Here is a 15937-nt window from a genome sequence, read left to right as displayed (position 1 = left end):
AAGTTAAACAACTCCTTCCGTTTTTAATTTGAAAGTAAATTTGAATAAATTTGCAATATCTTCACACTCCATTAGCTGTTAGTGTTGTTTTTAACCGATATTCCCTAAAAACGAAGGAGGTTTTAAATGGCACTGTATTGTACGTAATATTTTAGTTTTGTGGATTTATAACCGATTGACATAATTTGTATTGTGTTTGATTGGAAATATGTGTTAATTTATCACATTTTAAAATTTGGATTCGTATAATGTGGTTGAGCGTTTTTGAAGAGTGTTTGTTAGATATGTAAATAAATTTATTTATTAAATTGGATAGCAAAGAAATTTCATTTGTTTTTTGTTTATTAATCCTTTAGAAAATTTAATATTCCATGGCCTTATTTATTTATTTATTTTTTTAACTCTTCAACAAGATTGTACATGGAAGGAAACTTAAAAAATAATAATTATAATGATGATTATTATAATAATGTCATGAAGAAGTGGCTTTACTAAGCCGTAAAAGGCCTAGCAATTTTTATATCTTATTTTCGTTATAAAAAATAGGAATTTGTACATAATAAGAAGTTGAAATTGAATTTCGACTGAACGATACTTTTCAATCAACAATAATTGCAATACAAAAGTCTCTTTCCCATCTATAGACACCGCACATCACTACGTAGGGTAGCACCGACATTTCCATGTAGGTCGCATAAAAATAACATTTTTGCGCGCGCCCCCAACAGCACATCTGCTCAAATATTGACTTGCACGGCCGTCTTACAAACAACAAATAGACAAGGAATTTCTTTTCCCCCGCTCTAAGTTATGGCGAGGATTCGAAAGTTAAAGATTATCTTCGTTATTTTTATGCTACCTGATTCTAAATTTGACAGTTCGGTTTTGCCGCGCATTCACAGATTCATTTTTTTTTTTTTCAAAGTGTATAATGATGCAAAGGATTTGAATAAAGTGACATATCTAGAATTATAACGATAAAATAAATAAGTAAACCCTTTAATCCATTGCCTTCCACGGACTGGATTTTTTGTATTTGTTACCTCATAACTTTTTAATGAGTGAATCCATTTTTACAATTCTTTTTTTATTTGAAATCTGTTGCCTGCCATGTGGTCATATTTGAATTTGGTCTAGTTTTGTATTAAGTAATTCTTAAAATTCTTAAAAGCTTTGATTAAAAACCTTGTAATTCAATACATCATAAAATTTAACATATCTTAATACAATGTTTCCACTTTATACGGAATAAATAAATTATTTGAATCTTTAGCATCTATTATTAACTTAATATAAATATTAAGACGGTATATATCACATTAAAGTAAAGTATCACTCTCTACATAATCAATTTCGGCCTGTTTTAAATAACACCTATACAACAACATTTCAAACCTCTTTAACATAGAGACATCGCCCTTTATACGTATGGTTGAGAATACAATACTAATTTTCCGTGTCGGTTAAATCCTAGGATCACAATTAGTTACGGTTCCACCTACATTTTAATAAGAAAACATAAAGGAGGGAATTAAAATGTACACGCAGAAGGAATACAAAGGAATAAACTGCCTTACAGGAAACGCTGAAACGTGAATTCAAATTTGGAATTGGTTGGGGCGTCCCTTGATCTAGGGTTGCCGATAGGATCGAAATAATGTCGTGTGATGTACAATTTATTTTATACAATCGTCTATTTTGTCGGTCTGTAGGTACACATTTCCTGCTTATAATTAGTTTTTATAAAGCAAATATTAAATAATACATTATAATTGACTTTCATATGTATGCCTATCGGCAATTGTTTGAAGTTTCAATTACGGCATGTGTGTTGAGTACATAACTTGAAAGCGGATGAGTACATAACTTGGAAAGACACAATAAGTCTTACAGTGATTTTATTTCATCTTATGTTCTATTTATTGATTATTATTATATTTTATAAGTGACAACCCTAACGCCAGTATTGCTACTGCTTTTGTTGATCAACTTGTCTTCTAATCATAATATGAATGAGTATCATTTCTATAGTGCTTCAGTCAGAATGAGTATTGGATTTTGCTGATATATATGTACAAACAAATTCTCACAATTATCTGGTGAAATTAATACGTAAGTAATTGTGTTGATGTAATTATGTTTTAGTTTTTTTTTTTTTTAGAAAATTTAGTGACTAAGGGATTATTCGATATTAGGTAAAAATTTATCCATCGAATAAAGAATTAATCAAAAAAGTAATTAATATATCATTATAGTCATTTCATTTATAAAAATACAATTGCATAAATGGAACCTTGGACATGATGGACTATTCTCAATTCACTATCAATAAATATACTTATTAATTCAATCATTCTTTCTTGACATTTAATTTCCATTATTGTTTTAACACACTTAAATTGCCGATCCATCGATACATGTTTAATCGCCGTACGTGTGTGTAAATATAAATGTTTCTTTCTTTCTTTCTTTCTTTCTTTAGTAGACAAAATACGCAGATATGAAATCGACAAAATTATCGACCATTGAACTATCCTAGTATAATTAATCTATCAAACAACAAATGTTTCACTAATAGACAGATTAAATAATACATTCAAAATCAAAACCCCGAAACAGGGCCATAAAATAACACTAGCAACACCAAGCGTAACATCGCTTAATAACAAACGATTCCGAGCACATTGTTGTCGTTCCTCCAAATAAATAATCAGAACAAGCAATAACTTGTGGTTGAACCACGTTGAACGTTATTAAAATCTGTCCATAACTCCCGTTTGCCAATTATAGCGCTGGCCGAGGCGTCACTTGGCCATAATGGCGGCCGTTCCCGCCTTTTTCGCTGTCAAAGCGGTTTTTTCGCGGGCAAAGCTGTGTAAAATTTCGTTCTGAATCTTGCACTCGTGACAAAATGTGCTGGCTATTTTATTATTATATAAAAATTTTCTTTTATACAATTCCCGTGGAATATTCTGTTGGCTTTGCTGTTTTAAAGGTAGGGTGCATTTTTACACGTAAAGAAAAGGAATAGCTTACAAATGTCAATAACAAATATCGATTCTTTCATCATCTTACCGATAGTGACGATTGTACGCAATGAAAAAACGAAAATAAGCTTTGTAGGCTTATTTCAAATTCCTTTGTTGTGTTCTACGTAATGTCATCCCCATCAAAACCTTACCGTCTATATAGTCCTACTAATATTCTATTATAGTATTATCCTACTAATATTACAAATGCGAAAGTTTGTAAGGATGTGGGTGTATTTGTTGCTCTTTCACGCAACCGATTGCAATGAAGTTTGGTACGTAGATAGCTGGACAACTGGAATAACATATAGGCAACTTTTTATCCCGATATTCCTACGGGATACGGACTTACGAGGGTGAAACCGCGGTGCGCAGCTAGTGTCCTATATCTATATGAAATGTTTAACATAATACAACAAGACTCCCACAAATACCCTCACAATATCTAGCAATAAACATTTCGCCTTTTATAATGAAACTAGAAATAGACTAATACATTTTAATAAGTTATTCAAATATTCTCTTATTTTCGTCCTTACCCAATGTCAAAATCTAGTCTTACTCCGGTATAATTTCGCACAGGGCTGCAGTTCATTGCCCTTTGATCTTGAATAATACCGTCATGTCTCGAAGACACTTATCGAAAGATATTTGGAAAGTTTTAATTAAATTACCTCGAGTTTAAGCCTTGAGTTTTCGTGTCGTACGAAATAAGAAAAATCACAGATTCAAAAAGTTCTTTGATCACAAACAATAATATGTTATCTGTGCATGGATAAACAGTTGGCGGGAAAATAGACGTATTTATTAGTATCACTTTTCAATTCTATAGTATCAAGTAAACTATTACACATAGAAGATAATACCTTTTCTCTTTTTTTATCAATCGACGTCTCCAAAAGAGAGGAAGGAGGTCCTTAAATTTGTCAATATTTTATTTTAACTTCGCTACGATAACTCCATGATTTTCAACCAATTTTATTGTGCTTCTATGTGTTTGATAGGAATAACTGTCATTTAGTCCCATTTTTACACGCTTTTTATTAGCTTCACCTGTATGTTTGTTTGTATGTTTGTTTGTAACCGACTTCTTTGGGCGCGATTTTGACCCACTTTAAACGGCCAGATTTCATTCAAACTTTGTAGATTTATTGAGGACCGATGACAATACACTTATTTGATAAAATTATTCCATTTTTCAATTTGAAAAATATGATTTTTTTAAAGCGTGTTTTTTAGTTTTTTTTAAACTATTATTTATTATTTAATCTGGAGTGGTACGTTTTTTGTCGAAAAGAATTATTGATTGAATACTTTTGCTCATATTTAACATATTATATGAAAAGCAATTAGTCCGTATCAACATTATAACCTACCTTTTTTCTATTCTTTCAAAATTTCTCATTTATAAAGCATTTCAATGCTATAAAACTAAAAATTAAATTATAACCTAATTTACTGATGAAAAAAATCAATGACAATCGTTTTGTGGCATACTCCAGTATCGAATATTTTTAAGTTTTCACAAACCAACTACCCGACCAATCTAAAACATGCGTACTACTCTAAACTACAACATAATTTCAAACAATTCATTTACCATTAGAAAACACCATTAACCGAAAGTGTATAATGAATAATTATGTTAATTCTTAGTGAAGGCGGTATTACTGTTATAATAACGATTTTAAATATTATAAAGCAGATGGTAGAGTCTGAATTAGGCCTTGGTGCCTTCGGGCACAATCGAAATGTGGTGTCTCTAATGTGATATAACTCGTGGTCTTTAAATAGTAATTACAATAGAAAAATAGTAACATTAAAAAAAAGAAAGCATTAATAGGAAATGCCGATAGAAATGAAAACTTAACACTTCAGAATTAAGTCTCAAAATGTCAATTTCATGACATAAGCATTGAGCAAGTCGGTGATGCGAACTCGTAAGATTTAGTTCGATTCTTCTATATAAACTAGCTGCACCCGGCAAACGCTGTTCTGCCTTACTCTTATCATTTAGGGGTATGAAAAATAGATGTTGGCCGATTCTCATAGATACCGGATAAGCACAAAAAAATTCATCAAAATCGGTCAAGCCGTTTCTGAGGAGTATGGCAACGAAAACTGTGACAAGAGAATTTTATATATTAAAGATAATTTCAGTTGAAAGAAAAAAACTATATAAAAGACGCTTTAATTATAGAAACAATAAATTTGTTCATATTGCATACACATTATACGTAAGGAGATTATTGATTCCTGGCGATCCTTATCAGGATAATAAGGTAAACTCATTAAATTATTGTATTGTCGCAAATTCTTGATAAGTACACATAGTTTGGATTTGTCCGTTTAAAGTGGTTCAAAATTGAGTCTAAAGGGGTCTGTTAGAAACAAACACATACCAGTGAAGCTAATAAAAGCATGTTAAAAAATAATCTATAATTTAGCCCAGTTTTCAAAACATCATCATAGAGTAATACTTATTTTAAATATACTCGAAAACGTTAATGCGTAGGGTGGAATTTTAAAATATCATCTAAAGCGAAAGTACTCTAAACAATAGATAGAGAAATTTACTCCAACGAAACATTCCATAATTTTTGAAATTAAATAAAATTACATTCATATTGTGCCCTAAAATTAAATTACCACACCCATTAATCGAGCCGATATAAATTTGTTTAATTTACACCCTAAACTTTTATTGTATCGATCGGACAATTATATATCATCTCTCAACTTGAAAAATCAAAGGAAATCTACTGGAGATTATATCCTATCCTACTTCCTACTCCTACTAATATTATAAATGCGAAAGTTGGTAGGGATGTGTGTGTGTGTGTGTTTGTTACTCTTTTACGCAAAAACTACAGAACCGATTGCAATGAAATTTGGTACGTAGACAGCTAGACAACTGGAATAACATATTGGCAACTTATCATCTCGATATTCTTACGGGATACGGACTTACGCGGGTGAAACCGAGAGGCACAGCTACTTCACTCATAAATGCAACTGGCTAGGCATTTACACTCTAAAATCCATCTGTTCGATCATGCAAGTAATTAATATTAATCAATTATCATTGACGTCATTAATTATCCATCAAAATGACGAATTACTATTTCGATAAGATTATCTGTGTATTTGTTATGCAGACTCCTTTCTCCGTTTTTTTTTTGTTACAATAAAAGCGTAAGGACTAATTTTAAACATTCGATTTGCTTCGATATAAGGATGTGTCGGAATTTTATCATTGACTAAGGATCCTTTCAGATGGCATCACAAAATTCCACCCTGTATAAATGCAGATAGTTTTTCTTACTTTACATGTCTGTCTATCGAAAATTTTTCGTGTCACAATGTCAGTTACCACACTCTGCGAAACGGCTGGACCGATCCCCATAAAATTCCGTTTGCATATCATCTGAGAATCGTCCAACATGTATTTTTCATGTCCCTAAATGATAAGAGTGAGGCAGAACAGCGTTTGCCGGGTCAGCTGGTACTATTATAAGCTTTATTCTACTTTTTGTTTCTTTGCCCACTGTACAAATCCATACTAATCTTATAAAGCTGAAGAGTTTGTTTTGTTTGTTTGGTCTACTACTTCCGTCCGATTTGAACAAATCTTTCAGTGTTAGATAGCCCATTTATTGAGGAAGGCTTTAAGCTATATATGTACCACGGGCGAAGCCAGGGCGGACCACTAGTCAGAAATATTTCTATTTTCAAGTTAATGTTATTGCTTCACAGGTAGACCTGCATACGCATAGGGCATATATTTAAAGGTTTTTTTTTCACTGACGATTGCCGGAAAATACAAATTAACGACCACCTTCAGAAACGGCTTATAAATTAACCTCCTTAAGAGATAAATAAATAAATACATACAAAGGCTGAGAAGAAGAAGAGGAAGAAGAAGAGATAAATTTAAGTGACACTACTTACGCCCCGCGGTTACACCCGCGTAAGTCCGTATCCCGCAGGAATATCGGGATAAAAAATTGCCTATATGTTATTCAAGTTGTCCAGCTGTCTACCTACCAAATTTCATTGCAATTGGTTCAGTAGTTTTTGCTTGAAAGAGCAACAAACACACACACACACACACACACACACACATCCTTACAAACTTTCGCATTTATAATATTAGTAGGAAGTAGGATTTAAAATGCATAGATTAAATCTTTAACCTATACATACGTTTCGAAGCTCTGTAAGTGTTATCTATATATGCCAACTGGCTGCACGCCCCGGCTCCGTTCGGGATGTCATTTATCGTGATTGAAATAGTACAAACTATCCTATCTTTTAAGTTGTATCAAACTGAACATGCTGTGAAAATTTTACTAAAATCAGTTGAGTCGTTTAGGAGTCGATCGTGGACAAACAATGACACGTAATTTATATATAAGGATATTGTGTGTCATCTTGTTCAAGGATGGTCATACCACGCTTGGTGGCGACCTGAAAACTACAGCTAAAAAGGAGGATATGCATCCAAAAATAATACAGTCGTATTGATAACTGTTTTATTTTTTCAAATTTCGGCTGGGTGAACCAATTTTGATTTGAAGCTCGGGCCTCCCACGTGATCCCATTTTAATTTCTGCTCTAATTCTGACAATATGAAGGATGTACTTAAAAAGTTTTTTTTTTTACCATTAAGGTGTTAAACTCGAATAAATAAACATATGATTTAAACTGAACCTGCCCAAGGCGTGTGCATCTAAGTAATGTACGGGCTGGTTGAGTTGTTCACCTCGCGGTATCATGGTCAGCGCGAGATCAATATGGGATGTGATAGTCGAACAGAAACCCTCGTCATATATTGTTTCACCGTAAATTCGTTTACCACTAAACGAATTTCGATGCGGTTTTATCTTATGGATGAAGCGATGCATAAGAGACCTTCTCGTGTATGATTAATTGATAAGTTTGTAAAACATGTGAAAATTCGTATGTATTAAGTATATTTATACAAAATACTAGCTGTTATTAAAACTTATGGGATGAATCAAATACATATTATATCTTGCTGTAATGAGATGTTGCCCCGCCATAAAATCTATGTCAATCTCTAGCCACTTAAGTATCTCCAGACACAAAAAATCATGTCAAAAACCGTTCCGTTGTGGTTTGAAAGAAGGACAAACAAACACACTTCTGCATTTAGAATATTAGCTTTTAAACCTAGCTCACTAACGCCACTTCATTGGTTTTCAAAAGAAATACTTTTGTATCATTTTCCATTGCATACCACGGGTCGATAAAAATTAGGACATGGAACCTAGAACTCCCAAAAATAAAACAGAAGCAATATCAGTGTGGGGCTGAAAAGAATAAGTACTCCGGATGACTACACATATTGTGCAGCTGATTTTCAGTGCTGATTTTCAGCAGCCCCTTATTAGTGGCAGTTAATAGAATCAATCAATGGTGTGGTGGTGGTTTAGTAGAGAAATAGCACCTATATTCAGACTATAAACACATAATATTAACATATCAATCTTCATCAAAAGAATAAAATGACAACAAATGTTTTGTTAATTTAAAAAATAAATCCATTAGTAGAATAAGTACTTATTAGATAAAATTTTACAACTAATTCTCAACATTTGATTAATGTTCATAATGTTCACTGTTTAAGCGTTGAGTCCTATCAATCCTTGGTCCCTTGGGCCTGGTGACCCGTAACACAAGTCTTCCAGACTCATCTCGGGCACCCATCTCTCACAAATAGATCTAACAATATCTTGTACATAACCACTTGTGATGAGAAAAATTAATCACACTATTATTAATTCTTAACATCAATTATTATTATTAAACACACTATCACACTAATATTATAAATGTGAAAGTTTATTTCTTTGGATGTTTGTCCGTAAATCACACTGAAAATACAGAACGGAATTTGATGAAATTTGGTATACAGACAGGGTATGAGCTGACTTGGGTGATAGGATACTTTTTATCCCAATGGAATAAAATAGGAATCTTCATATCCGGGCAGAGCCGTGACAAGCATCTAGTGAATTATGTATGTATTTGTAATATCCAATAAACATGTAAAACACCATAATCTGTTCAGCATCTACAAATTCTTATCTGCTTCTGTTTATGATTAACTAACCATACCCTTGATATATGCTAAATATTATCAATTACGTAATACACAGTAGTTATTTAATTCAATTTAAAATTAAAACCATTTTCAAAAAGCACCTACAGAGTTTCATGCCAGCTCTTCTTTGTAGATTTTGAATTAGTTTTTAAACTGATGGTAAATATTTATCTATATTATGACAATTCAGAAATGCTGCTGCAAGTCTAATTGGATAAATAAATGATTGAGTTCTATGAATAGAGATGGGAGTTAGTTAATGTAAACTTATTTTACATCATCATATCAATGAACAAAATAAAGATTACATTATCCTTTCAATATCCTACTAATCCTATCCTACTATCCTACTTTCTATCGTATCCTACTAATATTATAAATGCGAAAGTTTGTAAGGATGTGTGTGTGTTTGTTGCTCTTTGCTCACCCAAAAACTACCAAACCGATTGCAATGAAATTTGCAAAAAAAATCTATCAGTGTTAGATAGGCCACTTATTGAGGAAGGCTATTGGCTGTATACCTGTACCTGCATAAATTCTTTTAGTTTTTAATGCCTTTCTTTATTTTTTTGTAAAAATCAATAAAAAAAATTACAAAATTATGTTCCCTTGTTTAGTGTTAAATTTATTTTTGTATTCAATAAAAAATACAAAAATTTATTTTTATATTCAATATCAGAAATTATATTGATTTCCAAATAATGATCTAATTTATGATTAATTACCTAGTCCTTACCATACCATACCTTTCATCGAATAAACAATTCCTAGCAAAATTAATAGGGATTTTATTTAACATTCTCTGTTTAAAATAACAAAACACTTAAACATATAAAAAAGGATTATTTCTTATCAAACTTATCTATGGGCAAATAATCTTATCTTTATTGTGTTTAACTAAATTTCCCCTAATCAAATCGGTAAATAATTCAATATTGTTTTTTTATTGTACACCACAGAAAATTATAATTATTGATTAATTTTGTTGATTAGTTAATGAAAAAAAGTTAAACTTGGTTAAGATTATAGTTAAAACTAATGAAAAACTAGACTTACCTAGAATTGTTATGTATGGATTAATTAACTGCTACATTTATTTAGTTTACACATAAGGAACATGTCAATGAATGCTGTATTAAAAAATTTCAACCACATTTCACATATTGCACAAACAAATATATTAATTTATATTTATGTAATTCTAACAATAATTGAAGGACAGCTAGTTCCCAGACTTAATTTGCCAATTTTTCATTTGATTTTGATTGTTTATATTTTTCATAACTTTTCCTATAATATGGAATTTGGAAAACACTAGTTGCAGAAAAAAACAATTGAATATTATTACCAGCACAAAAAATTTAAAAATCGATTCCAATTTTTGGAACAATCTGAAATAATGAGATTGATCTTGCTTTATTTATTCGAAATTATAGAAATCGATTTTTCCTCTCACACAGCGCACTATTGGTCATCGGTTCTCAATATTTAATGTGTACCTAAGAAATATATATAATTTTTTTAATGAGATGTACCTACTACACATACATATAAAAACAAACAAGTTACAGACCGTATTAGGTCGTAAAAGAAAGCACAATAAACCACGTGGTGTGCCAAGGTCGAATTTATGTTTTCAACTTGTCAAGCGCGGCGTGTGATAAATTAATTCCACGGGCTGTTATCACGCTCTGTTCACATCAAATTTAAACCTTATTCCTTGCGCTGTAAGTTCATTTTTCTTTGAATAATACCCACGCATAGTCGCCAACCCAGGCTATATATCTTAGGCCGTACTGCCCGTGACAGTTCGTAAACAAACTGGAGCTACCGCAACAAAGAATACACAATCTTAGCAAACAAACTCGTAAAATACTCATAATAACATAAACTTTTTGCAGATTCAATGAACATCACTTATTACGTACAACACATATTATTTTAAATTTATTATTTAAACAGTGTGCACTTATATAAATGGTTTTTATGTCCACTTACCAGAAAAAGAACACGCTGAACAGAATATAGCAGAGTCATCTGTACATCTTGCACATATCGATCACGTCTTGCATCTCAAAAACACTAAGAAAAAAAGAAGGTTAGCACTGAAAACTACAATTTTGACGTATTATGATGAACGTGTATAGCCGAAAAACGAAACACACGATAGAAAGAATGATAGCGATATGATACGTTCCAATATTAAATAATTAATTCACTAAAACGATTCACTTTCAAAATAAAAATAGTCTGGTAGACGCTGCGTCGACCACCGCGCCACTGTCTGTCTGCTGTGCTGTCAATATTCGTCAAAACGAAAATGGCGACACCCTCGACAGAATACGATCATCGCTAGCCTGTTTAATCGTGCCTCTCTGTTTAACATGTGATTTTAGAAAAAGACGGCTAATCGACGTGTTGTTTTCAACACGACTGGACTGATTTGTGATGTCACGCCCAGCGGCGTAACGTTTTGCGTAATTATATGTTCATGATAGCTTGTAAACTTGTTTTAATAACGTTAATCTACCATCGTTTTGTATTATGAGGTTAGATGAATGTGTAGGTCATGACACAGGTTAATTATAGCATCACCTAGTAATAATTTGAAGTAAAAGTTCTTTGCGCATGTTAAGCCCGTCCCACCACTCAATATCTGTCGTAAAAGCGCCTCCTACTTCTTTTTATTTTATTCAGTATTTTCTTTTTTTCAGATCTACGTCTCCGCTGCATTAATTTGGTACTACTATGCAGTCGCAATGCAGTTTGATTAATAATGAAGTTAAATGTAATAAGTGTTCTTTTTACAGCGTTTTCCTTTTCGAATATATTTTTTACAGTGTCGTATTGTAATTAGAACATCCTTTATTTAGTTAAATATTAAGAACATTTGTTATTTAATTATTTGCAGTTATCATTAAAATTACTTATTTGTGATTACATTGTTGATTACATGTCCTGTAACGTTTTTTTTTTTCAATACGTATACAAAAAAGCATATCAAAGATTTATCGAACTTAATATCGATTAATATTTATAGTACAACAAGGAATCGATTCTTAGTTAATTGATAATTACTAATTTTAATAATTCGGTAAATTAAAAAGTATACAATACATATAAACAATCAAGTTAGTTTATAACTGCTTCTATAAATTTGATTAATAAATGAATTTTTCATATTTTAGCAAACACTAAAGTTGCATGGATATATATAATATCTTTATACTAAAATTTTGATCTTGAAGCTATTTTTTTTTTTAAATTGTGTAATGTCATATTGGTAATGAAATTATTTACAAAAGTAATAGTAATATTATTAATATTTTTTAAAACTATCTTTTGTTATGTCAATTATCAATAAAGTTATTGATACTCTGTGATATTATACTGGTAACACTATAGATTTGAATTTTGTAATTTGAATTTATCCGTTTTAAACTCTAAATCACCTGTTCATACGTGGTCGTCGCATTAAACTGTGATTCTTAACTTCTTATAATTTTTCTGAATATTTATTTTAAATAAAACAATGGCTGAGAAGACTCACACATCAAGATTGTCTGCATACAAAAATACTGGACAGGGAACGAATGTGAGTATTTTAACGAACGCAGTTAGTTCCATTATAAGGTATTTAGTTATTGTCTATTATAAAATCTAAATTTGGTTTGGGGGGTTCATAATAATAATCATATTAAATTAAATATTGATAATGAAAAAATAGTACATATTTAACGTGTTTAAAACTTCTAGTTCTATTTTATTAACGTTCTCGTGCACATTATTTTCGGAAAGTTTTTCTTTCATAGTTATTTAAATATCTATCTTGTCATATTTCACTTATATGTGAAAGAAATCTCAATATCATTTTGATTGCAAATGAAGACAATGAATATCTCAATTTATGCAAGTACGTAGGTAGGTAGGAAGGTAGGTAGGTTGGTAGCTAGGTAGTAGAAGAAATTTTAAAAGCTTACTGTAGAAATATAAATACATACAGCATCTTCCTACACACACCGTGCACACATCCGTTGTGCTATAGGTTGTCTAAGCCTGTAAAAAGATTAAGAAAGCTCATATGCTCCTGAAATAAAAGAGAAAACTGCTTGCAACTGCTTTTTCGTTCTATTAATTTGAGATATGTTCCCACATAGCTGAAATTTATTGAAAGACAATAAATTTTCATGAAATCAGTAAGCCATCTTGGTGGAGTATGATTATAAACACTGTAACTAAAATTGTATGTATAAGAACCCCTGCATATTTTTAAATAGTATAGTTTTTGTACTTTCTTTTAAATTCTGCGCACCATTTTTCTTGGCTCTTAAACTATCAGTGTACCGAGTTCCATTTGAATTGCTTAAGTGAGTTTAGGTGTGAAGACAAACAGACAGAGTTACTTTCACATTTATATTTGTTTAGTAGGAATAATGAATATACTTATACATTACTCCAGCCATTCTTTATGTATATTAAATATAGTAATAAAATATTATAAAACATGTTTATGAGAGAATCAAATAAATTGTCTCACATGATATGTGGAATATACTCAAGGAAATTATTTAATCCTGGTGATCCATATCAGGATAATAGGATAAAGTCATGAAATTATTGTATTCTCACCAATTACATTGATAAGTGTGATAAATTAGAATTAAATCTGATTAAAGTGGGTCATAATCTAGATTATAGGATGTGACTCATACAAACAAACAGGTGAAACTAATAATAGCATGTTAAAAATAATTCATAGGATCTTCGTCGTAAACGTGCTGAGTTAAGTATCAATCTCCGTAAGCAAGCCCGAGATGAACAGCTTCTTAAGAGAAGGGCCATGTCCCCAGAGGCCAATGAAGAGGTCCAAGATACGGAGAAGCTCATGACTCCCGCGCAGATTGTCCAAGGTTTGTTGCAAAGAAACTGTTTGTTAAAACTTTTATATGTATTCAAAAGAAATGTTAAATAGTTCAGCATAGTTCTTATTCCTGTGAGATTTTGAAAAAAATCCTCCCGCACCTGGGCTTGTTACCTCAGAACTTTCAACTAGGTGAACCAATTCAGGGAGCATTTTTTCAACTAGTTGAAAGTTCTGTGATGGTAAGTGTGGTCTCATAAATTTGGTTTAGTTCTGATAATTTCAAGGCAGTTTAGTGTCTTGCTGCAAACTGTTATATGATATTTCTTCACATATTACATTAAATTGTTCAGGTTTAAGGTCATCAGACCTCTCAATCAAGACAACATCAGCTCGAGCTGCCCGTAGAATGCTCTCAAAGGAACAGAATCCACCTATTTCCATCATGGTTGAAGCTGGTGTCATCAGACCCTTGGTGGAATCTCTGGATAGGGATGACTGGTGAGTTGTTAAGCTACTAAGAATACAAAAGAATACACCGATTTTTTTTTTTTTTAATTATGTTATTCTGCTATATAGGCTACATCACTGCCAAGTATCAGTAAACATACTGAATGTATTTTGATACAACAAACACACATCCAGACATCCTTACAAATTGCATTTACTATATAATGTTTATGTCTATGATTGTGTCTATATGTAAATAAAAGTTAGTTTCTTTAAGATATAAGCCTTTAATTCGACATACTATATTTTTTCAACCAACATTACAAAAACAAAGGTTGGTTTGCTGAGGTGTAAGTGTACACACGTGTTTGTGCTGCGCAAAGTTGTTATTTAAATTTTCTTTCTTTTTTGTAGTGTATTTTACATTACGTCTATCAAACCTGATATTTGTGTTTTGATGACGGTATTGGTAAGGTTTTTTTGTTAAATTCTTATAACTTAAATCATGGAGGAAATCCTCCTGATCCACCTGACCCTCCTGCTCCTCCTGAAAATATATGTGACAATGTATCCCGCTCAAGAATAAAATGCCATCTTGACCTGGATGATTGTAGTGAGATCAGAAAAAAGACTAAAAAATCTACTATAATTGACAACCCCAATGCTGCTTCCATTCAAACAATTTACAAACATCTCCTTTTGGACGAAAACATAAGACAGTACACAGTTACGGACTCGGGTCCATTCATTGTTCATTGTAGTAAGGTGGAAAACGATCCTGCATCAGGAACCTACATCCGTGCCATCTTATTTGGTCAACTTCTCATGTCAAATGGTATTAAAAATATATGCAGAGACGTTATTAAAAAAATCGGACGTAATAGGGTGTCTATTGAGTTTTTAAGTGGTGAAGATGCAAATCTATTTATTGGTCGCCCATAGTTAGCACAGCATGATCTCAGTGCAATCGTCCCCTTATATAACTACTCGCGGATGGGTATTGTGAGAGCAGTACCAACTGACATCTGTATGCAAGAATTTGTTTCGAATTTGGAAATCCCTACGGGCTTTGGGTATATCCTTAAAGCTCGCAGGTTAAATAAACTTCAGAGAGCACTGAATGGATCGCCACCAATTCCCTAATCCTCACTTTCCAAGGCCAGAAACTTTCTGAGAGGGTCTTTCTTTATAAATCATCATTGACTGTTGAACTGTATAGACTGCCCACAATCCAATGTTTAAAATGCTATAAATTTGGTTATATTAAGAACCAGTGTAGGTCGAACCCACGATGTTTTAAGTGTGCTAAAGATCACTCTGGTGATCAATGTGAAGTAAGAGAATTAGATGCTCTTTGTATTAACTACTCGGGCCCTCATTTCGCATCATATACATATAAGTAGCTTAAAAATAGATGAAGTATATAATGCAAAATTAATCCAAAAAAATAGGTGAAAGCCTCTGCTG

General features: G+C 32.0%; 2 protein-coding genes across 2 annotated transcripts in view; one reads left to right on the top strand and one right to left on the bottom strand.

The window, feature by feature from the left end:
- Positions 1-11459, bottom strand: part of LOC119838078 (homeobox protein PKNOX2-like) — a 37475-nt gene extending 26016 nt beyond the window's left edge. The window contains exon 1 of the mRNA XM_038363888.1: positions 11158-11459. The gene's annotated coding sequence lies outside the window, so the exon portion shown is untranslated. The remainder of the gene's footprint in view (positions 1-11157) is intronic.
- Positions 11460-12579: 1120 nt separating this feature from the next.
- On the top strand, positions 12580-14525 carry LOC119838077 (importin subunit alpha-5-like). The gene is made up of 3 exons (XM_038363887.1): positions 12580-12754; positions 13919-14069; positions 14374-14525. The coding sequence occupies exons 1-3, from the start codon at positions 12692-12694 to the stop codon at positions 14523-14525; spliced, it is 366 nt and encodes a 121-aa protein (XP_038219815.1). The 5' UTR covers positions 12580-12691.
- The last annotated feature ends 1412 nt before the right edge of the window (positions 14526-15937 follow it).

This window comes from Zerene cesonia, unplaced genomic scaffold (genome assembly GCF_012273895.1).
Source record: "Zerene cesonia ecotype Mississippi unplaced genomic scaffold, Zerene_cesonia_1.1 Zces_u001, whole genome shotgun sequence".
Lineage (NCBI taxonomy): Eukaryota > Metazoa > Arthropoda > Insecta > Lepidoptera > Pieridae > Zerene > Zerene cesonia.
Note: the sequence above shows the minus strand (reverse complement) of the source record. Positions and strands in the feature narration are given on the sequence as shown.